At 33.7% G+C, this 22,522-nt stretch overlaps 1 protein-coding gene and 1 long non-coding RNA gene across 7 annotated transcripts; one reads left to right on the top strand and one right to left on the bottom strand.

Annotated features, from left to right (window-relative positions):
* The first annotated feature begins 6,614 nt into the window (after positions 1-6,614).
* On the top strand, positions 6,615-8,658 carry LOC136063433 (uncharacterized). 3 transcript variants are annotated; one of them, XR_010625093.1, is made up of 4 exons: positions 6,615-7,347; positions 7,439-7,481; positions 7,591-7,673; positions 8,382-8,658. It is a non-coding gene; the product is annotated as an uncharacterized LOC136063433 (long non-coding RNA). The 3 variants fall into 3 exon arrangements; XR_010625094.1 differs by lacking the exon at positions 8,382-8,658 and adding an exon at positions 7,963-8,316; XR_010625092.1 differs by lacking the exon at positions 8,382-8,658 and having other exon boundaries at positions 7,591-8,316.
* Positions 8,659-17,115: 8,457 nt separating this feature from the next.
* On the bottom strand, positions 17,116-21,788 carry LOC112034574 (uncharacterized). Of its 4 annotated transcripts, none has more exons than XM_024067388.2 (4): positions 21,590-21,788; positions 18,995-20,233; positions 17,851-18,770; positions 17,116-17,612 (listed from the first exon to the last, which is right to left on the bottom strand). In XM_024067388.2, exons 2-4 carry the CDS (start codon positions 20,208-20,210, stop codon positions 17,268-17,270), a joined length of 2,481 nt encoding a protein of 826 aa, XP_023923156.1. In that variant the 5' UTR covers positions 20,211-20,233; positions 21,590-21,788; the 3' UTR covers positions 17,116-17,267. The 4 variants fall into 4 exon arrangements, with proteins under 4 accessions (XP_023923156.1, XP_065619888.1, XP_065619887.1 ...); XM_065763816.1 differs by lacking the exon at positions 21,590-21,788 and adding an exon at positions 21,483-21,556; XM_065763815.1 differs by lacking the exon at positions 21,590-21,788 and adding an exon at positions 20,835-21,410.
* Positions 21,789-22,522: the final 734 nt, after the last annotated feature.

Here is a 22,522-nt window from a genome sequence, read left to right as displayed (position 1 = left end):
ACCTAGGCGTGACATAAACTTCGATACCGATAGATTTTTGCAAGAGAGTAAAAGACCAAATTTTCTTGTCCTTTTCTTTCTTTCTATGAGTCAAATGTTGGATTAAAATAATTAAGATAGCGACTCAATGGGTCATTGAGACTTGTACCTCGGGCCATACACTCATACGTGTGTCATCTAGCTACCTCTTGTGGTGAAGGTGGAAGGGTTAGACTTTGTTCTGGTTTTTTTTTTTTTTTTCAAACCTAATAATGCTAGTGTCATTTTCACATTTAAATTAAGCACAAAAGATTGCATTACCAAATGTAAATCTTAGGTGCCATCTTACTGATTATCATCAGATTTCCCTAAAAGAGACATTTCTGTAATGTTCTAATCAGTCCTATTCCCATAAAAACAATATAAATTGTTTTAGACTCTGTATGATTTGATATGCTTAGCGGCTTAATTAAGTTCATGTGAGATTTAAGGACACATCATGACTAATATATATAGTGAACAAATGTAATAAGATTTGTAAGCTTTAATTGGTGCCATCTTCACAAATAGAGGACAAAAGAATGCATTAGCAAATGTAAATTTTAGGTGCCGTCTTACTGATTATCATCAGATTTCCCTGAAAAAGACTGCTCTAATGTTCTAAACTTCTGAGTTCTAATCATTCCTATTCCTACATAAACAATATAAATTTTTTTAGACTTTCTATGACTTGATATGCTTAGCAGCTGAATTAAGCTCATGTGAGATTAAGGACACATCATGACTAATATGATATAGTGAACAAATGTAATGAGATTTGTAAGCTTATGTGAACTTTGATATCATAAAGAGTGTTTAGATTAATATGCATGAAACATGTATGTACATCGAGGGAAACTTAAAGGAGACTCCATATTGCTAGATGGCCTGTAAAGTTGAACATGAAAGGTATTTTGGGGCCCAAATAATGATCTCTATGGTTTTTCAGGACCTTTGCTAGGGTCCCTTTTTAATAATCTGGGGTTGTCTTGAATATATATATTCCAACTAACAAAACAGAGAATGAAAAGAAGATCTGTTTTTTCCAGTATGGAAAGAAGATAATACCAAATTCCAGCTCAAACAAGTCCAACCACTCTGTACCCCACGAGGGCTCCTTTTTCATGTTTTTGGATTATTTCATGTCATTCACTTCTTGCTCTATTTTCTAGAAATGAGGGATACATCATAGAAAAGAGGATTAATAATAACTTTCTTTCATTATAGAGTCAACTACATTGTTTACTTTACTCTAAACTATTAAGTTTTTATGAGCAGTATCATGACTCATGATTAATTTATAATGTTCATTCCACTATCTAAAATAAGAGTCAAATCTAACAAATTAGTAAATTTGTTGGGTGATGGAGTGTACTAATATGTCAAAATTAACACAAGTTCTCATTAATTTGCAATATCCAATTGCAACAAACCACTAATTTTTTAACTCTAAGTTTGGATGGTGGTGTGTAGAGATTGCAAATTAATTTGAAGTTGATATTTTCATAATTTTATAATTTAGGATGTAATTGTAAATGAACCCTATAGTTGAGGTCGCTAACTACAGTTAGGCTTAATAAGGAAAAAAGAATTCGCACAAAATCACTACAAGACATGATCAAGACACGTGTTTTGAGGTTAAAATAGAATGGATGCGAGTCTCATAAGTGAAGAATTCAAAACTGCTTCTCACATTATCTGAAGAATAACATGGCATGTGCTGATTACAAATCCAATTAAGAAACTACTCCATCTAGGTGTTTATTGTCGCTTTCGCCTTGCATCATTTTCTCATCCATAAAAACTAAAGTTAGTCTTATAAATCGATTTGATGGATATGAAAATCTCATTAAGTTATTAGGAAGAATTGAAAGCACGGGGCATGTTTTTACAACACAAGGATGTTTTTGCATTTTAACCTACAAAAAATATGTAGGATTCTATTGTTTTTATTAATCCACTCATGGATATCTCTTCTCTTTTAAATTTAAATTATACTATAAGAAGTATTTGGATGGAATTAACTTTGATTCTATAGTGTACGAAGTTCCTTTTATTCAACCTCATTAGATGAAATTCTTAAGTGAAAGTACAAAAAAAAAAATCTCATAGTTTTATTATTGGAATTGGAACACATAAAATACTATACTTCTAAATGAAACACTTGTAGAACCAGAGACTTTCACAAATGTACTGAAAAAAAATTCCAACAAATCTCATCCTCGCAAATGAAATGTATGAGTTTTTAACGTATTCCAAAAAGATAAAGTATGAGTTTTTAACGTATTCCAAAAAGATAAAGTATGAGTTTTTATTTTTTATTTTTTGGGTGGGATACTTTGCCCATTTTTTTAATACCAAAAAAAAAAAAAAAAAAAAAGACAAAATAAAATATCAATGAGGCTTTCAGTGAATTCATTGTCCCACCGACCCACCTGGTTTTATTGACTTCTTTGTAGTTTCTGTAAAAATTAAGGCCTCAAACACAACTTATGGAACAATCTGGGATACAAGCAGAATCCACCACAAGTTTCATTGACCTCTCAATGTCATAAAATTTAATTTCCAAAACCCTACACATTGTACTCGACCACCTCAAATTTATTGAAGTGTGTAATGGAGAGAGGGAACATGCAGAATGCAGATATTAACCATTCAAAGTTACTAAGTGACTAAGACCATTCCTGCCAGAATCCGACCCCTCCGACTTCCTCATCTAACCAATGACCCTTTTTTTCTGCTGCCCCTATATAGTCACATCTAGAATGATTTTCAGTCTTTTGTTTCTTTCAGAACATTTATTTCTGATACAATCAGAGCATTAGCATTCCTCAATGCTAATGCTAATGTCAAATCGAAGAGAAATTTAAAATTTTAAGCCTCAAAATCATCTGCATTGAGGAATGCTAAACAGTAATATTGCAAATTTTTTTGCAATACTGTTACAATGCAATTCTAAACTTGCAAATTTTTTTGCAATACTGTTACAATGCAATTCTAAACATAGAATTGCACTGTAGCAAGTATTGTAAAAAAAAAAATAATATTTTATTATGTAAAGAAATGAGATAGATGGGAGAGAAAAGATATAATTTTGAGATATATTATTTTATTATGTAGATATATTATTTTAATGAGTAAAAGAGGGAAGTAGAAGTTTGAGATGTGGATGTATTGTAAAATGGTATGATATAATGATAAAGTGACTTTTTAGAATTGTAAAATAGAGTAGCATTGGAATTTTCCAATGCTAATGCTCTCACAAATGAAATGGGACATATGAACTAGCTATTTATTATTAGAAAAAAAAAAATTGTAGCTTGCTAGATGTTCCTTTTCATGGGCAGTAAAATCATGCATCTAAATTGGATTTATTCATTCCTTGGTTCTTTTTTTGTTTCTTTTTTTAGATATTAAGTGCCATGTGAAAAAGAAAAAGAAAAAGAAAAAAAAGATGTATATTATGTGTTTGGTATATTCATGAAGTTCGTTTGGTTAGGTATTTTGGGAGTTTAAAATAATATTTTTAAAACCAAAAATTCTGTTTTGCAACTATAATTCCTCATAAATTTTTACAAACGTTCATTTCAAACTCAAAACATAGTTTTTAAATAACTCATACAAACACACCTTAATATATGAAACTATATATCATGAGAGCAATATATAAAACATTTGCATGTAAATGTAATAGTTATTGATATGGTAGGGATTGCTTTCAATGATGTAAACCCCTAATCATTATTGAAGAGCTTGAAATTTCAACCTCTACCAAAGTAACATGAAATGCTGCAACATGTCTCCTAGCTCTAGCTGTCTAGCACCCTTGAACCTTAATGAGGGTTGAATGATACTTTTACATGAAGAAACAATCCTAAAAACTCCATAAACAAAGACGGGCCAAAAGGGACAATATAGGAAGAGAATTTGATATTTGTCTAATGGCAAATTTTCCAACCACACAAATGCAAGTGACAAAGTATATCCAAAACTGTTCAATTTTCTTGAGCTGCCGACCACCTCCTCTACTACACATCCCTTTCTACTCACTTCCTTTCAGGCTTCAACTACCACCAGAAAATGTGGTGCTTCAATAAGAAGCAATTATTGACTTCAAAGAATTATTGGAATAAAAAAACAAAAACGCAAAATAAAATTTGAGGGGGAGGGGAAAGCGATATTTCAATACAGGAAAAAATATTGTTAATACATTCTTATTCATCCTATGTAAGAAGAGGTTTAGAAGCAAATATTTGACCCTCCCCCACCCCCCCCAAAAAAAAGAAGAAAAAAAAAAGTAAAAAACAATGTTACATGTACAACATTTTACAACTAAGTTAACATATTTTTATTAATTTTTTTAGTTGAGCTTATTATTGATATTATTTTATTATCTATCTATAAAATGATAGTTGTAAAACATCATTGTGAAAACTTTCTGAACTCATGAAAGGAGTAGCAGAAGCCATACAAACAAGCAGTGAAGTGCACTGTCAAGAATCTTGTGGCTATTAAGAGCATTCGCATCGCATGGGGGGCAAAATGTGTAGCATCTAACGTTTCAAAGCGCTACTTTATTTATTTTGACACGTCATTTAAATATTATTATTTTTCTTCTCTCACTGTGTTTCTTTCTCTCTCTTCTTTTCTGTCTCTCCCTTTTCCTGAACAAAGCCACCGCTTTCTTCTCTATCCAAGCAAACCCACAGCCATAGGCACACCCACGGCTAGCTATTGCCAGACACCACCACCAAACACCAAAAAAAAAAAAAAAAAAAACCACCATCCAGCAGCCACCACAGCTACAACAATTGCCACTGCCACCACCTCCCACAACCACAATCCCCAACCACCAAAATCACAAATCCAAAACCACAACCTCATCACCACCAACAAGCAGAAAAAGAAAAATAACCCACGAAAATCACAACCAAATCACAAACCTCATCACCACCAACAATCGGGAAAAGAAAAACAACTCACCAAAATCACAAACCCGTCATCCTTTCACAATCACCGTCAGAAAACCCAGCCACATCCGCCGGAAACCATCAACACCGCCGGAAACCACCGCAACTCTAATTAAAAACCCACCAAAACCCATTGCGAGACCCACGAGCTGAGCCACCCATGAATCACGAAGTCGACCCACAACCAAAAAAAAAAAAAAAAAGAAAAAAAAAAAGGGAGAAGACGGAGTGACAGAAATGGGAGATAGAAATGGTGAAGATTGAAGTCATTCAACAGAAAAAGAAAGAGAGAGGAGTGACAGAGATATGGTGAAAGAATGAGAGATATTATTTTAATGAAAAGGAGATAGAATGATATAAAATATTACTCCCTCCGTTTTCACTTTTTGTATCTGTTTTAAAGTAAAACTTTTAAAAGGAATATTATTTATTATCTTATTTATTTTTTAAAAATGTAAAATTATTTTAAAAAATTTTCAAAAAATTAAATTAGTAAATTAATAGGGTATAATAAGAATATTAGTAAATTAATGACTTTTATTTTTAAAAATAGAACAATATTTTGAGACATCTTAAAATAAAATAGAAGAAAAAAAAGTAAGAGGGAGGAAGTATTATTATTTATAACTAGTGTCAAAGATGATACTTTACTGTAGCTTAAATGCTAATATTATAGCAAAAGTATCATTGATGGAGACCTATTTTATGGTGTGAGTTGTTGAAAAATGCTAACTCTTTTAGCATTTCACAGCTTTGCAGTGAATGTTCTAAGCAAGGTAGCACTATTTGGTCTCTAGCCTCTCTCATCTTCTATTTGTCCTAAGTAAAAAAAAAAAAAAAAACACAACTTTAAAAAATGCAGAGAACACTACAACAAAATGTATTTTTAGCGACGAAAATTAGTGAGGAAATATTTTTCGTCGCTAAAAATACAGCTTTAGTGACGAAATATGAATTTCGTCACTAATAGTGAAAAAAATTATAACATTTAGCGACGAAAAATAAATTTCGTCGCTATTGTGATCTAAAAAATAGGCGCCAGTGGAGGGAAATTTTGGCGCAAGTTTAATTAAGCTATAGTGACGAAATATTTCGTCACTAAAAGTTGAAATTTTTAGTGACGAAATATTTCGTCACTGTAGGTATTGCTTTGATAGTATTAGTGACGAAAATTATTTCGTCACTATAAGGAAAATTAGTGACGAAAACTATTCGTCACTAAAAATAATAATGGTTTTGCACTTAAATGTTTTTAGTGACGAAATCATAATTCGTCACTAAAAGTATGCTACAGTGACGAAAGTTGAATTTCGTCACTAAAAATCTGAACAAAATATGATCTCTTTAGTGACGAAAATAAAATTCGTCGCTAAAAGTGTAACAAATTCTGGGTCCTCTTGTGACGAAACAAAAATTCGTCACTAAAAGTGGACAATAGCTACGAAAACATTTCGTCGCTAAAGACTACTTTTAGTGACGAAACTGATATTTCGTCGCTATTTCCCACTTCTAGTGATGAATTTCAGTTTCGTCACTAAAAGTGGTCTTTAGCGACGAAATATTTTCGTCGCTAAATACCACTATAAATACTCCAAACCAAAAATAACACTCACCCACTCAGCAGAACAAAAAACACTCACCCACTCAATTTTTAGTCAAGAACACAGAGAAACCCAAACAAAAAAAAAAAAAAAAAGAAACCTCACCGATAAAGCCTACCGTCGCCGATAAAGCCTCACCGTCGCCGATAAAGCAATCTGGGCTTTCGAAATGGAGAAAGCCCAGATCGCCGTCGCGGCGCTTGAGCTCGCCGTCGCAACGGTTGAGCTCTCGCCATCGCGACGGTTGAGCTTAAGTCGTCGCGACGGTTGAGCTCACGATCGTGACGGTTGAGCTCGCGCCGTCGCGACGGTTGAGCTCGCGCCGTCGCGACGGTTGAGCTCGCGCCGTCGCGACGGTTGAGCTCTCGATCGCGACGGTTGAGCTCGCGCCGTCGCGACGGTTGAGCTCTCGCCGTCGCGATGGTTGAGCTCTCGCCATCGCTACGCTTGAGCTCTCGCCGTCGCGACGCTTGAGCTCGCCGTCGCGACGCTTGAGCTTGCGCCGTCGCGACGCTTGAGCTCTCGATCGCGATGGTTGAGCTCTTGATCGCGACGGTTGAGCTCGCGCTGTCGCGACGGTTGAGCTCTCGCCGTCGCGACGCTTGAGCTCGCACCATCGCGATGCTTGAACTCGCCGTCGCGGCGCTTGAGTTCACCGTTCGCAGCGCTTCAGAAGCCCAGACTGCAACGCTTCAGATCGTCGTTCGCGGCGCTTCATCTCGGCGGCAACACTTCAGTGAGAAATCTTAACCCATCTGGTTAGTTTCTCCTTTTGCTTCTTATACAATTTTTTAAACTCATATTTGACTTTTGGGATATTTGTACTGATTTGGGTTGTGTTTTGATTAGATGTTGAGAGGATGGTGTCTCTAAAGGGTATGATTATTTAGAGGTAATTTCATTTGGGGTGTTGTGATGATTATTGGTTTAATTTGTGTCATAGTAATTGTTTTTGTTGAAATGAATGTATTTAGTAGTTGTTGACTAGTGAGTTTTGTCAGGGCAAATAAACTGAACCCAAGATATGGTTGAAGGAAGAGTGTCAAGCTAGGGACTCCATGACACTGGTTCACAACCAATGCAGGTAATTCATAGCTTGTAGACTGTAAGAATATTGTAATAAACTCTTGCTGCTAACAAGTTTTCACTGATTTTATCTTCTAATGATGTCTGTAGTTCATAGAAGATTCTTTATCAACAAGTTATTTTTATGTATTTTAATTTTTGTTGGGAAGGGATATTTGATGTTCATTGAAGACTCCATTTTTATTGTTGCTTGCTATCAATATAGCTAGCATATATGAAAGGAAACTATACAGAATTTGATATTATTTGAGGTGTTTAATTAGTCTGTCCATCTCTTGGGAATTCAGGTCAAAATATTTGTTGTGAAACAAACGCACCTTTGTACTTTCTGTCCTATACATCTATTTTTGCTGAATAATTCTGAAGTTCTTCCACCAAAAAGAAAGGTACATCTGACAATGGGTAATGTGGTGTAGGAGAACCATCAAAGTTATGGATGTAAGTTTTGAATTAGACCAATTGGACAATGGTCTATTCACTCAAAAGTATTGAGTTTAGTTCAGTATCAATCCATACTTTTTGGCTTTTATATATATGTTTGGCTTTCCAATGAAAGTTGAAGTATCTGTAAATTTAACTCTAGAAACATAATAATGCCTTCTCCTAATGATATAGCTCCCCTTGTACGAGCTTTTCTTTAACTTTGTGGTGGTATGTCAAGCTTTTTTTAACTTTTGTACTTATGAATTTAACTTTTCTTTTGCAGGCTAAATACACATTGTTTGTAGTAACTTTGGATTTTTTTTTTAAGTTGTAAACTTAGCTTGAGCAAAGTAAGTAAATTCTAGTTAAAAACTTATAAAACTGTATACTTGTGATGTTGGAAATTGAATTTGTGGTGGTATGTTGTGTTGTTGCAAGTGGGTGGCTTGCATAATGTTATAAGGTGGTTTAAACTAATATTGGGAGTGTTTTTCATTTCTTGCAAATGATAATGAGTATTGTTAATAAGATGTGATGAATAATATTTTATTTTATTTAAATACTTGTAAAACTCTATACTTGTGATGTTAGAAATTGGTTTTGTGGTGGGTTGTTGTGTTAGAGCAAGCGGGTGGCTTGCATGATGTTATAAGGTGAGTTAAATTCATATTGGAAGTGTTTTTCATTTCTTGCAAATGTTAATGAATATTGTTAATTAGATGTGATGAATATTATTTTATTTGATTTAAATACTTATAAAACTCTATACTTGTGATGTTGGAAATTAGTTTTGTGGTTGGTTGTTGTGTTGGAGCAAGTGGGTGGCTTGCATAGTGTTATAAGGTGGGTTAAATTCATATTGGGAGTGTTTTTCATTTCTTGAAAATGTTAATGAAACTTTTTGATTAGTAGCAACTGTGTTCCTTTATTCGATTTCAATACTTGTAAGCATTGTACTTGTGATGTTTGTGATTGGTTTTGTGGTATTGCTGTGTTGAAGCAAGCGGTGGTTTGCATGGTGTTATTTTGGTCCTGTTTGGTATGGCAACTCAAACACATGTTTTTAATTTTTAAATAACTTACATGTATTTTCACACTTTTTTTTTTACCTATACGTATTTTCACACACGTTTTCAAATAATAAAACATATGTTTTTAAGTACATATACCAAACATCCCTTTTATATTTTGACACATTTTACGGGAATAATATCTTCCCAAAACAAAAAATAAAACGAAACATTTTTTTTTTTTCATAATATTTTACATAAGAATCATAAGTTTTTGTCCATTGCCGCATAACTATTGCAATTAATAGCAATTTAATAAAGATTAATACAACCAAAAGCATAAAATACCGTGGTTTTCTTCTCGAACAATACCCCAAGTAATATTATTCAAAATATTTTTTAAGCATTAGAAAGAATTACGCTATGTCTCAATGAGCTATGAGTGATACTAACACCCTTTTTTTTTCTTCTCTTTTTTGAGATAGTACTTTTTTGGAGAAAGTTTTGAGATAGACTTTATGAATAGGAATGTACCAATTAAGTTACAAGGATCTTGACAACATCTTAATTATTTGTCACCCACTAATTAACATATGAGTTATGATACATACTTCTTTTTTTTTTTTTTTTTTTGAGAAGCATGATACATACTTATAGATGAAGGTAATGTATATTATTCATGGCATCTTGTAATTGATGACCGAATCTTAAGCAATTGCAAACATTTAGATTACTACTAAAATTTCCCATTTTAAGCACCTAATCATGATGGATTGATACCTCATATAAGCAAGGTTATCAGGATTGATATCCTACATGGGATTAGTGAGAGGGTTTAGGGATCAGATTGTAGGATCAGCACGAGAATCGTAAAATCCTACTATGGGGGCCTTTTGTGTGTTTGGGCCTTGACCCTTCTGCTATACTAAGGCTTGTGAATCTAGGGTAAGGGAGTTGGGATTGACCTAGTTTGGATTGCATCGTAGGCCAGCTTGTGCATGAGTTGGGCTTACCCAATGTTGAGACAAACTGGGGAGAGCACTGTAGGCTGAATGCAAGGTGTAGCTATGGCTAGATAGCTATTACAGCATAAATATATTGCGGCATAATATTATAGTAAAACGTGTTAAATGGGGTCACAGTAAGCAACTAACGCCGTAAGTAAAATAAACAGAGTTATAGCAAAACAACTTATACAACAAATAGAAAAAGAAGAGAAATACTACAGCATGACATATAGCACTTAAACAAAACCAGTAACATCAGTATTGTCAACATAAACTAAAAGGGGACTGTACAAGCGAAATGGTAGGCACAACAACTATATACAATAAGTTTAGAAAGTTACACTACAAAAAATTGATTCTACAGCCGCGTTTAGTATTGTTATATATTTTAACAAAAAATATACTTTGTTACAGCATTTTGGGCAGCTAATGACCCCTCACTTTTTTTTTCCCTCCCCCTAGGTACAGCTTATTGTAACCTCACTTATTATTATTACTAGTCACTAACCCGTGCGATGCACAGAAAAGCTATTAAATATGAGTTAGAAGATTATTCAATCACACACACAATCTTCTACTTTTTTCCTATTTGATTTGATTTGTTCTTTCTATTTTTTCTCACTCCTATCTTTATCTTTAATCTTTATTTAATTTTTATCTTTTTCTTTTATCCACCGTAGAAGTTAACACCTGATTAAAAAAAAAAACTTTACACTCTAAGGGTGTGTTTGGATACCGCTTATTTGCTAAAAACTAAAAACTTATTGATAAAAACACTGTAACAAAATAATTTTTAAATATGTGAATAGTGCTGTGAGACCCAAAGAAAGAAAAAACTGTATTTTGCTAACTTTTGTGTGTCTGTGAACAGTACCCATGGAGACTAATTTTTTTTGCTGAAAGTACTATAGATAAAGATAAAAAGTAGCTTAAATAGTAGAGTGAAACACATGAATAGTACTAAAAAGTTGAATAATACTAAAAAGTACAATGAGACCTATGAATAATAGCAAAAATAAACTAAATAGTAGCAAAAATAAGCTAAATAGTATTAAAAAAAATGGCTTTTTAAACCAAGCCGCAAGCTAAATGTATATCTATATATTAATTTAGACTTATAAAAAAAAGTTTGGCTTATCTCCAGTACTTTTTAACTGGAATCTCCTTTTATTTTAATGAGAAACTGTCATATCACCCACTAATTAAATAAAAAGTTGAGATTAAAACTCACTACCACTTTCTATTGTGTATTTAAAATAAAATAAGGTTTTTCGTTAAAAAATTACTGGAAGTAAGCCAAACCTATAAAAAAATATACTATATTTATGATTTATCTATTCTTCTACATGTTAATATCTTTTATTTTTCATTTTTACTTTCTTCCCTCTTTTTGCTTCACATGTTATCTTACTTTTGTGGGTCAGTGAACAGTACCCATGGACCCACAAAAGAAACACAGACGCATGGATTTACTAAAAAAGTCAATCCAAACGTACACTAAGTGTTTGTTTAGGAACAGTTTATTTAGTTGAAACTAATTTTTTTTTTGGCAGAAAGTACCATAGATAAAATTAAAAAGGTAGTTAAAATATTACAGTGAGACCCATGAATAGTACCAAAAAATACAATGAAACCTATGAATAATAGTAAAAATAAACTAAATAGTAGTAAAAATAAGTTAAATAGTATTAAAAAAATGGCTTTTTAAACCAAGACGCAAGCTAAATGTATATCTATATATTAATTTAGACTTTTAAAAAGTTTGGCTTATCTTTAGTACTTTTTAACTAGAATTTTCTTTTATTTTAATGAGAAACTATCATATCACCTACTAATTAAATAAAATGTGGAGATTAAAACTCGTGACCACTTGCTATTGTGTATTTAAAATAAAAGAAATTTCCTGTAAGCCAAATTCATAAAATATATATATATATATATATATATTTATGATTTATCTGCTCTTCTACATGTTAATACCTTTTATTTTTCCTTTTTACTTTCTTCCCTCTTTTTTCTTCGCATGTTATCTTCTTTGCTCCATAGCTGGCTTCAGCCACTGACACACGTTATCTCAACACACTATTTGACACACTACTCCACGTCCACAAAGGGTAAATTAAGATCTGATTTCAAAGAAAAACATATATTTCACTCTCTTTCAGTCTTTCCTTGTACAAGTTGCACTTCTCTCTTTGTTTCCTCATATAACCGGTAGCCATTGCATCATGTATTGGTCCACGGACAAAGGTCTCTCTCAACAACAATGGTCGAAGTTCTTTCTGCTTGGTAAGGGACAACGTTTTTGTATTTAAATTAGTGCCAGTCAAAGTGCCGGTACGAAATATATCGGCCGTACCAGCCAAGACTGTCCCATATTCACTCCCTTAGTTGAAAGGCTGAGAAAAGAGAGAGAAGGTAACTGCTTCGAAGGAGGGAGAAGAGAGATTTTTTTTTCAAGAAGTATCGGAATTTGTAATTTGAATTTGATGGGAAAAATATATATTTATTATTAATTTTTTAATAATACTGATGTGTAAAAATGTGGAAGCTCTAAAGGTTTTGGTTTTATATTTATATATATATATATATATTTTTTTTTTTTGCAACAAATTATAGCAATAATATTTTTTTGTCAATAAAGTATTTTAAATAATAATAAAAATATTTTATTGCAACAAAACTCTATTGCAATGAAATATTTGTTGCTCACTTATTATTATTATTTTTTTTTTGCAACAAATTATAGCAATAATATTTTTTGTTCCAATAAAGTATTTTAAATAATAATAAAAATATTTTATTGCAACAAAACTCTATTGCAATGAAATATTTGTTGCAATAGTGTATTGCCACAAACTTTATCGCAATAGTGGGCAACACAATTTTTTTTGTTGGAATAGAGGTTTATTGCAACAATTTGAAGTTTTTTGCAACAAAAGATTTTGTTACAATAAGGATTTTTTTTCTTGTAAGATTTGTTATTTGGTACTTTATTAATAATTTTACTAATTTGAGTCAAAAATTACTTTTTTTTTCAATGTTTCTTTAATATATATTTATGATTATAATTATAGGTATTTTTTTAATCAAAAAGTAAGATTTTATGATCCTCGAGCCAATCCTACGATCCGATCCCTGGACTCTCTCATCGATCTTGCATAGGATATCGATTCTGATAACCTTGTTTACTTTTATCTTAGTACTTATTATATATAAATAATACCTAAGCTTTAAGACCTTATGTTCTTCTCCTAACGCATAGGAACGGGCCCTTCATCTTTATCTTGTTGGTTCCCCTTCCTCCTGCTCTTCCTCTCATCCCTTTCCTTCTTTTGTTCGCCGCCTTCTCATTTTTTTCTCTTTTCTTCTCTTGCTTGTGTGCGTGAGATATGCCTAGCTCTCAACATTTCTTCTACATTAGCAAGAACAAAGTAACTACATAAATTAGTGAAAATTCATGGAATCCAACCATGACTGAAAGTAAGATAATTCCAAAATGTAAACACGAATTCCTTCAACATTCCACCTAGGGATAGCAAAATTGGACACAACTTGCAAACCTAACACGGCACGAAATTAATGAGTTAGTGTCATATTCTGGTTGACATGACTGACTCTTTTAATAAACGAGTTGAGTTAGTGTCCAGTACAGGTTGTTTGACCTGTCTGATCCGTTTAATTAAATGGCAATTTACCAGTATACCCTTCAAATCCTAAGTATATAAACTTATTAGTTGTTATCGTTTATTTTCTATAACATATTATGATTGATTATTTGTAAAATTGAGATATGTTTTAGTTTTAAATTATTATTTGTGATGCAGTTACTCGTTAATTCTGAATTTTATATTTTTTTGGTTTTTCATAATTCAATTTGGTTAATATTAAATTTTATTTTCATTTTGATAAAATTTGATATACAGGTTGACAAGATTAACATATTTAATAAATGGGTCATGTTCGGGATTAGGAATCTTAACCCGTTTAATAAACATGTCGGATTAGTGTTGGCTCATATAGTCGGATACTCATGAGTTGACACGATACGAATCCGACATGCGAACATGAATTGCCACCCCTAATTCCACCAAACGCCCCCTAATAGAATCATTAAAACCCAATTAGTTTGGTTTCTTTAAAAAAAAAATTTGAGAGGCCCAAAAATAAAAACAAAAAAGAGCTTATCAATGTGAAAATCATGCATCTACAAATTACAATCCAAACATGCTCCGCTTGCAACATCTATGCACTTACATATAGGGTCTGTTTGGATACAATTTATTTTTGCTGAAATTAAAAAATGAAAACACTATAACAAAATAATTTTTAAATATGTGAATAGTACCGTGGGACCCGTGAATAGTGTACTTTGTCTCCTGCATAGTGAATCCATGTGATGTTACTGTTCACGCGCTGGGAAAAAAGAAGAAGGCAGAAAATACAAATGTGAAAACATGCCGTGGATCCAAACATTCATATAATCAATTGATTAAAAAAACTACATACTAACATCACTTAGTTTAAGTAATAGTATTTTTAATTATATACTAATATCAGTTTGATAATACCTAGTTAAAGTAAAACACTATAACAATACTAAATCAAATGAATCACAAAAAACCACTTAGTATCAGTATCAGTATCAGTATGATATAAGTAGTTTGAGCCGATTTAATACACATGAGTTGAATTTGGAGAAAGTCAATAATTAAGGCTTTGTTTGTTTCAGGTGTAAATGAAATTAGGAAAATATTTTACACCTTGATTTGTGTTTAGGTACACATGTAAAACTCGATCAAACTAAAAACCATTTACTTTGACTGTAAAATTTTGTGCCTTCACCCATAAAATCATTTACACTTTTAATTTACCTTCAAACCCATTTTTACGGACTGAAAACCTGGAGAGAGAGAGAGAGAGAGAGAGAGAGAGAGAGAGAGAGAGAGAGAGAGAGAGAGAGAGAGAGAGAGAGAAACCCAGCCAAGCTTCAGACCAACTGCCCCACCACCCCACTACCCAAATCATGCTGCCCCACTGAACCAGCCAAGCTTCCTCTCTTTTCTCTCTTCTTCCTCATCTCTTCCATTTTCAACCTCTGCTCCTCCATCTCTATCAAACCCAAGCCCAGATCCTCCACATATCGATCTTGCTGCCTCAACCCATCCCTCACCCGCGACGTCGTTGCCCTCTTTGGTTTTTATTTATTTATTTTAAAATAACATTTGTTCTTGGGTTTTGGAGGATTGGTGATGGGTTGATTCATGGGTTTGTGGGTTTTTATGGTGGCCGATTTGGGTGGTGGATTGGTGAAAAAAAAAAAAAAATCATGTTTCAGTAACAACAATATCCACTGGACTTCTTCTTCCCTGTTTGACAGGACTCATTGTCATTGGCAATATCCTTATCATCTTCTAATTCTTTTTCAGGAGAATGGGCTATTAAACCGGCCTACATCCTTGGGCTGGTTAGAGGATGGGTTTCCATCTTTCTTTATCAGCGTCTTCCTCTTGACACAAATCCCCCAAATTTGGAGTCTTTGTTTCTTGCTCTCTCTCCCTCTCTCTCTCTCTGTTTTCTCTTGATAACTTCATAGCCAATAGCCTCATGGGCTACAGCTGGACTATGTATAGAATAATTTAAATTGAATTTTTAGCAAACTCTACTCTACTTCCCCTTCCTCTCCCTCAATCCAAATAGGCTATTAAGAAAGTTAATTATTCTCTCTCCAAAAACAAGGCTTTCATTTCATATTCTCGTGTTGAGCTATGACATAGGACTAATACCATTTTCTTGTTGGTGGTTGAAATCTTATGCTCCAAACGTGTTTGGAGCCAAACTTTGTTCGATGTATTATGCAAACAACTAAATTTGGAATGCAAACAACTAAATTTAGAAGTGGTAGAGATAGAATGCAAACAACTAATTGTAGTTTCTATTAGCTTGTTGATTGCTACAGTACAGGCGCTTGATGAACCATCTCCCAAAACCTTCTGCTTCTTTCTTTCATTTTTATTAATAATTCCCAAAAAAAAAAAAAAAAAAAATCATTTGTGGCTAAAGATTGGAATAATCCTAAAACTTCATTATTAAGTTAATCAATAATATGCATAAGGAAATGAATGCTGAACCCAGACTAACCCTTTTAACTCCAAGAGTCCCATCAAGGTTACGTACGGGTAATCAATTGGGTCGTGGAAAATTTGATGTGGATATTTTTCTTAGGCCCAATCAGAGGAAATGAAGAAGAAAAAGTCAAAACTCAAAAAGTGAGCTTGTCATTTGTCACCCTCACCCCTCCATGCAAAATTTCACATCACAATTCACAATCACTAAGCTGTAATCAAAGAAACTTTAGGCAAATGCACTGTGATATTATAGCCAAATTATAGCCAGAATCTAGTCTAAAGGATAAAGGGTAGAAAGATTAAGGCCAAATCAGTGACTTTAAACATCAAAGAACATGTCAAAGACGGAGTAAATTATCAAGTTTATAGTATAGGACTATGTTCACACCAATCTCCCATTCTCAAAGAAAGCAATCAAGCACCAAGCTTTAATTTCAAAATTATGGGATTGGTCATGGATTCTCAATAGACTAATCATGGTCTGCAACAGGCAATCCTTTTTGTCATTATATCCTATTTGAAGTCATATTCTTTGTTACTGCCTCAATTGACATGTATTTAAAAAAAATTATAATTTTCTATTTTCTTCCCAACACTTTGTTTGGATATATAAAAGAAGAATATATTACATCCAATAAATTAACCATATAGTCATCAAATGAATGAACTACTAGATCATTAAAGAAAGAAAATCAAGGTGAACATGGATTATTGTGATTGACCATGATTAATTTATTGAGGATCCATAGCCAACTCCAAAAACTTTGGGACTAAGGCTTGGTTGTTGTTGTTTGGTCATTGGTGGACTGTTCTGTTGCACAAAATCATTTCTTGTTGATGGATGATTCATTTGAAATCAGTATAAAGAACAATTATTCAACATCATTTCTATAGCATTAAAATTATTTTGTGTTTTTTCACTATACAAATTCAACTATATAGTTATCAGTAGAAACACTTACAAACTGCAAGACTATCTAACATGTATTAAGCCTCATCTTTAATTTTTTTTTAGCTCTCCTCACTACCTCCTTAAATTTATCATCCCCTCACAAGTCAATGTCCCCTCAAGATCTCCAATAATTCGAGCTATCCGAACCTCAAGGCCCCTTTGAACTTCCTGAAAGAGAGTTCTGACACTATCAGCAAAGCGTTTCAAGTCAAAGCTGGCAGTCTTATTTATTTCTTCAGTGACCCCAACAAATCCAGAAGCAATCTTGGATTGAATTTCCACCCATTTCTGTCCTGTTGCAACTATATGTCTCTGCAGCTGAAATGTTTCGTCTAGGAATTTTTGTAGTGCTTTAGTTTCTTCCTTTGGTCTTGCTGTACTAGAATCTCCACCACTCGCAGTTAGATTATGCTCATGCTGAAAAATATAAATAAGAAACTATAAGTAAATGACTACATTTTTAAACTGCCAAAAGAGAGGCCAATGACAATGTCATATAGTGTGTTAGGCCCTAATTGAAGCCAAACAGAAGCACCGATATTTAAAAGAGATGGTTGAAATTTTGCAACTATCAAAGTGTTGAGAACACTGAAATGACAAAAGTCAATTTTATTGTCATAGTTTTTTGAACTTTACTGAATTAATCCAAGCTTACCATGCGTTTAGAAAGGTCATCTGCCTTCTCTTGAAAGGACTGGTACCTGCCAACTTGTTTATTCAGCAAAGTCATCAATGCAAGGAAACTCTTGATCCCAATTTGCCCATTATCATTGCTTTCTGTATCTTCAAGGCTTTCTTGCTTCCCTGTCAGTCTCTCAAGCATTAGAAGTTGCTGCTTCAGCCTTTTGATCTTATAAGAAACTTGAAGAGCATGAAGATCCATCCTCCAAGGAGAATTGTTTGTCTTATTCAAGGGCTGACTAGATGATGCCAGCTTTTCAGTAACATCAATATCCACTGGACTTGTTCTTCCCTCTTTTATAGGACCCTCATTGGCAATTTCCTTATCATATTCTAACTCTTTTTCAGGAGAATGGGCTATTAAACCTACATCCTTGGACTGGTTAAAGGATGAGTTCCCTTCTTCTTTCTCAGCATCTTCCTCTTGACACAAATCCTCCGAATTTGGAGTCCTTGTTTCTTGCTCTCTCTCATTCTGTTTTCTCTTATTGATAACTTCAGAGCCAATGGCCTCATGGGCTATTACTGGACTATGTACAGAACAATTTAAATTAGTATTTTGGCAATTTAGGGCCTTCAATTGTGATGCTAGTTGCTCTTTTAAGGATGTTAATTCTTCTTCTCTCTCCAATAACAAGGCTTCCAATTTCATATTATCATGTCTGAGCTGTGACATATCCTCATTCATTCCCTCAATATGGGACTGCAGCCGCTTTGATTCTAGTTCCATGCTCATCAACTGCCAACGAAATGTTTCTAATTTCTCATCTTTGATTCTCATTTGTTCTGCAAAAGCATCTAGTTCTAAGTGATGCCTTTGCTCAATTAAAGTTGCATACTTCTCAGCTTCTGACAGTACCCAACTTTCCAATTGCTTAACATCAGCTGTCATAGCTTAAAAAGCAAGAAAAAGGAAGGTATTAAGAAAATGAGAATCTAGAATTTGATACAAAATCAGGAATTAAAGCATTTTGACTGGATTTTATAAAGGAAAATAAAATCAAGAATATGTGTGCGCGTGCGCATGTGTGTATTAGAGTTCGCTATTGATAATGTTGCTTAAAGCTAAGAGTTCATATATGTTAAATCCTAATGAAAATTGGGAACTTTGTTCTTACCCAATGCCTCATTTCCTTCCAGTGAGTAGCAGTCAGAGATTGGAGAAAGTTCTGGCTCCTTTCTGTCCTTTTTAAGTCCAATATGCCCATACTCAAGAACAAGATCAGTTGGCTGTGATCTTGTCTTTCCAATGTGTGATGATCCTGTTGCATGCTGATGCACCCCTCTTGCCCCTGTGTAAAAGTCCAATTTTGAATTTACTTGGTTAGTCAACATACTTCTTAATGAATGCCTCTCATGTCTAGACTCTGATACTGCCCTCCACCTTTCAGTTTCTATTTCAGCTTGCTTTCTCTTAGCCTTCAATAGTTTAACCTCCTTTAAAAGCAAGTGTTTCTCTGTTGTATCCAGCTTGTTCTTCCTAAGCATTGCTGACAGAATTTTTTCTTTTTGCTCCAAATCCTTATGCATTTTTACCATCTCCATTGATAGTTTTTGAACCATCAAGTCTGCCTCCTCCTTTTGCTCTAATACTGCTTCAAGTTCTTGTTTTGTAGCTTCTATTTTCCTAAGTGCGCGGCCCATTCCAGCTTCAAGTTGCCGTTGGTTTGACACAACTTCAATGAAGGCAGATTTGTGCTTCCATAGCTCAGAAGAATGCGCTTGGGCTTCAAGCGTTGCAGTTTCTCTCAATTCTTTGATGACATTTTCAGCTTCTTTTAGCTTTTCTTCTAATTCACTCTTATTCTGCTTCTCTTCCTCCAACTCCTTATCCTTATGCTGCACCATAATCTCCATTTCCTTCAACTTTTCATTCAATTCAGAAACAGCATGATCCTTCTTTTTCTCAATAACTCTCAGTTCATTCAAAAGAGCCCCAATCTGCTGCCGGAGCATCTTCCTTTCATTCAACCAGCTCTGCTCTTTTGTAGCAAAGATACTCACAACTTTCTCAGTGGCTCTTGCATCTTCACGTCTCAGTTTTTTCAACTCCTCCGTCTCTCTCTCAGCAGTTTCAAGTTTATAGAGAAGCTCACACTTTCCTTCACTGGCTCCTTCTCTCTGGGCCTTCCACACAAGCAACCCCAGCAGCTGGGCACTTCCTTGAAGCATTTTATCACATACTTTGGACCATCTTTCACCTTCCGATTCAGGTCTTGACAATAGTTGGAGGGCAAAGAATGCACAAGAAACACCAAAACACATTGGATACAAGCTATCACTCCTCTTTTCAAATTCGGCTGAACATAAACCGGAGACTTGCTTCTCATCCATTATTCAAGACTTTGCTTCTTTTCCTTTGCAAAGGGAATTAAGAGTTAGAATACACTAAGCAAAACTGAAATTTCCTAGTTTTCTGCTAAAAGCTTGAAGAATTCACATCAATATATTGAAAAGAGAAAAAGAGCCTACATTAAGCTAATGTGGCAAAAACTTTTCAATAATTTGAGCAACAAATATGCTTAATACACATGGTTCCACAAATGAACAGCTCAATAATTGAGGGAACAATAATATTCATTACAACACTCATCAAAAAAAAAAAAAAAATCGTTACAACTATAGGTGCACAGAAGCTACTAATCATTAGTCACCTAATCCAAGACTAGAGCAATACAAAAAATAGATAAACAACAGGTTTAAGAATTCTTTAACTCAAAACAAGACAACACAACCTACTTGAGAAAACAAATTGTAGCTTAGGTAGAGCAGTGTTTCAATTGAGAATCACACAAACAGCATGACTACAGCTATACAAACGGCTACTGATAATGAATGCCTAAAGCATGAATCAACACGTGTATGATAAAGCAAATTCAGTTAGAAATGTGCTGTGTTTTTAACAGAATGGAAGAAAAACTATGATTATTGTTTCCTGGTTTTCAGTGAAAGACTGACCCTATTAACCCCACTTGCTCTTCTTTTCTTTCCCCACTAACTTTCTTCCCCTTTTCCTCTCCTTTTCTTCTTCACCTGGGGTCATGACTGTAATAAGAAGCAAAAGCACTAGATTCTTGGTTGTTTGTCACCATTACTTATTAAGAAATAGAGGTTGGACTTTGAAGGATAAAAGAAACATATCTCTGTCAAGCAGTTCTCAAAAAATTAAAAATTTCCAGGGTGGCTTACCTCTTACTTATGTTTAACTAATCTGCATAAAGTATTTTCAAAAGGGTATACAGTAGACAAGAAGAATAAGAAAGTAGTTTTCAGTAATCATAAAATGTGATTATAATTTCTTGTTTCTTCTATTTATGAAAACGATATGGAATTTACATTTTGGCAATGTTGATTAGAACTCTTACCAACTTCTTATAAGTCAATGATTAACATGGATGATGTCAATCAAGGTACCATATTTAGGCCAAAACAAGATCAATAACTCAACATGGACCACATAATTATTACGTGTCATTGTACAATTACAGCACCTATAAGAAAACCTCATGAGAATTCTAACATACACCAAACAATGAAGCTCAAACCAAAAATACCCACCAACCCATTTATCAATTGCTAGACAAAAACATGAAAAAAAAATCTAACCTTTTTTCCAATAGCAATGCATATGTACCATACATTCATATATAATAAAGAGCATTTTGTGCAAAGAAAAAAAAAAGAGCAATCAAAGTGTCAGTTCACTATCATACTTATGGAGCCACCTAAGGTACCACATGTCTTCATGGGTCCAGAAAAAGATTGAAGTTTCTCCAATTGCTTCCCTGGCTGAGACCTGTAAAGCAGGAACTTGTTCAAGAAAGTCTATACATAACATAAGTCCAATTTTATTAAAAAAACCACTTTTTTTTGAGAAGGTAAAAAAAACCACTTGTTTCAAAAATAAATACTATTAAGTACTGGACCAATAGTAAACCATATTTTGCTTTTTAAATTCCAAGATCTGCTCTTGGAATCAGGACTTGGGCAATCCTTTGATTCATTCATTTGATTATTTTTAAAGCAATCTCTCTCTTGAGAGCAGTACACCAAGAAGACAAAAAGGAGAAAGTACTAAGGTCACACTCAAGCTTAAAAAACTTGTGGTCACAGACAGCTCATGCTCTCTCTCTCTCATTGATTGAGAAGAAAATCAAAATCCTCACACAAATACATACAGAACACAAACAAGAGAGAATGTCTAAAGTCACAGTCGCGTGTAGTCATTTGTGGTTACAGGCCACGTTCCCAGCTAATATTTGTAATAAAAGATGGAATCTTTCTGGGGTCCAATATGACTAGACAGGTTCAGCCATTACTGCTCTTTGATTTCCCTTCTTGATGAAGGTATTAGTGAAATTTTCACCCAGTAAAAGTTTTGATCTTGTTGAGATGTTCGATCAGTGCAATGTTACTTTTACACTAATCTATTATTAGTACAGGTTTTAGAATAAATTTTGGTTACAGTGTCTACTAATCAATGTAATAGAAAAAATTGGAGAACATAATATACATCATCTCACACCATTCCACTTCTGCAATGGTGAAAAAATAGTGATTTTGAGCTCCCTATTTTCTTTTCTTTTTTCACCATCTTTATGTCAGTGTAAACTGTAAACAAAAGATAAAAACTCCTCATTGAAATT

This window comes from Quercus suber, unplaced genomic scaffold, assembly GCF_002906115.3.
Source record: "Quercus suber isolate HL8 unplaced genomic scaffold, Cork oak 2.0 scaffold_526, whole genome shotgun sequence".
NCBI classification, from domain to species: domain Eukaryota; kingdom Viridiplantae; phylum Streptophyta; class Magnoliopsida; order Fagales; family Fagaceae; genus Quercus; species Quercus suber.
This window is presented reverse-complemented; position numbering and strand designations above follow the sequence as displayed.

Coding starts and splice junctions, on each gene's coding strand:
- LOC112034574 (XM_024067388.2), bottom strand. CDS start 20,210: ATGGATGAGAAGCAAGTCTCCGGTTTATGTTCAGCCGAATTTGAAAAG. Junction 18,771..18,994: donor GGAAGGAAATGAGGCATTGG/GTAAGAACAAAG, acceptor TTGCTTTTTAAG/CTATGACAGCTGATGTTAAG. Junction 17,613..17,850: donor ATGACCTTTCTAAACGCATG/GTAAGCTTGGAT, acceptor TATATTTTTCAG/CATGAGCATAATCTAACTGC.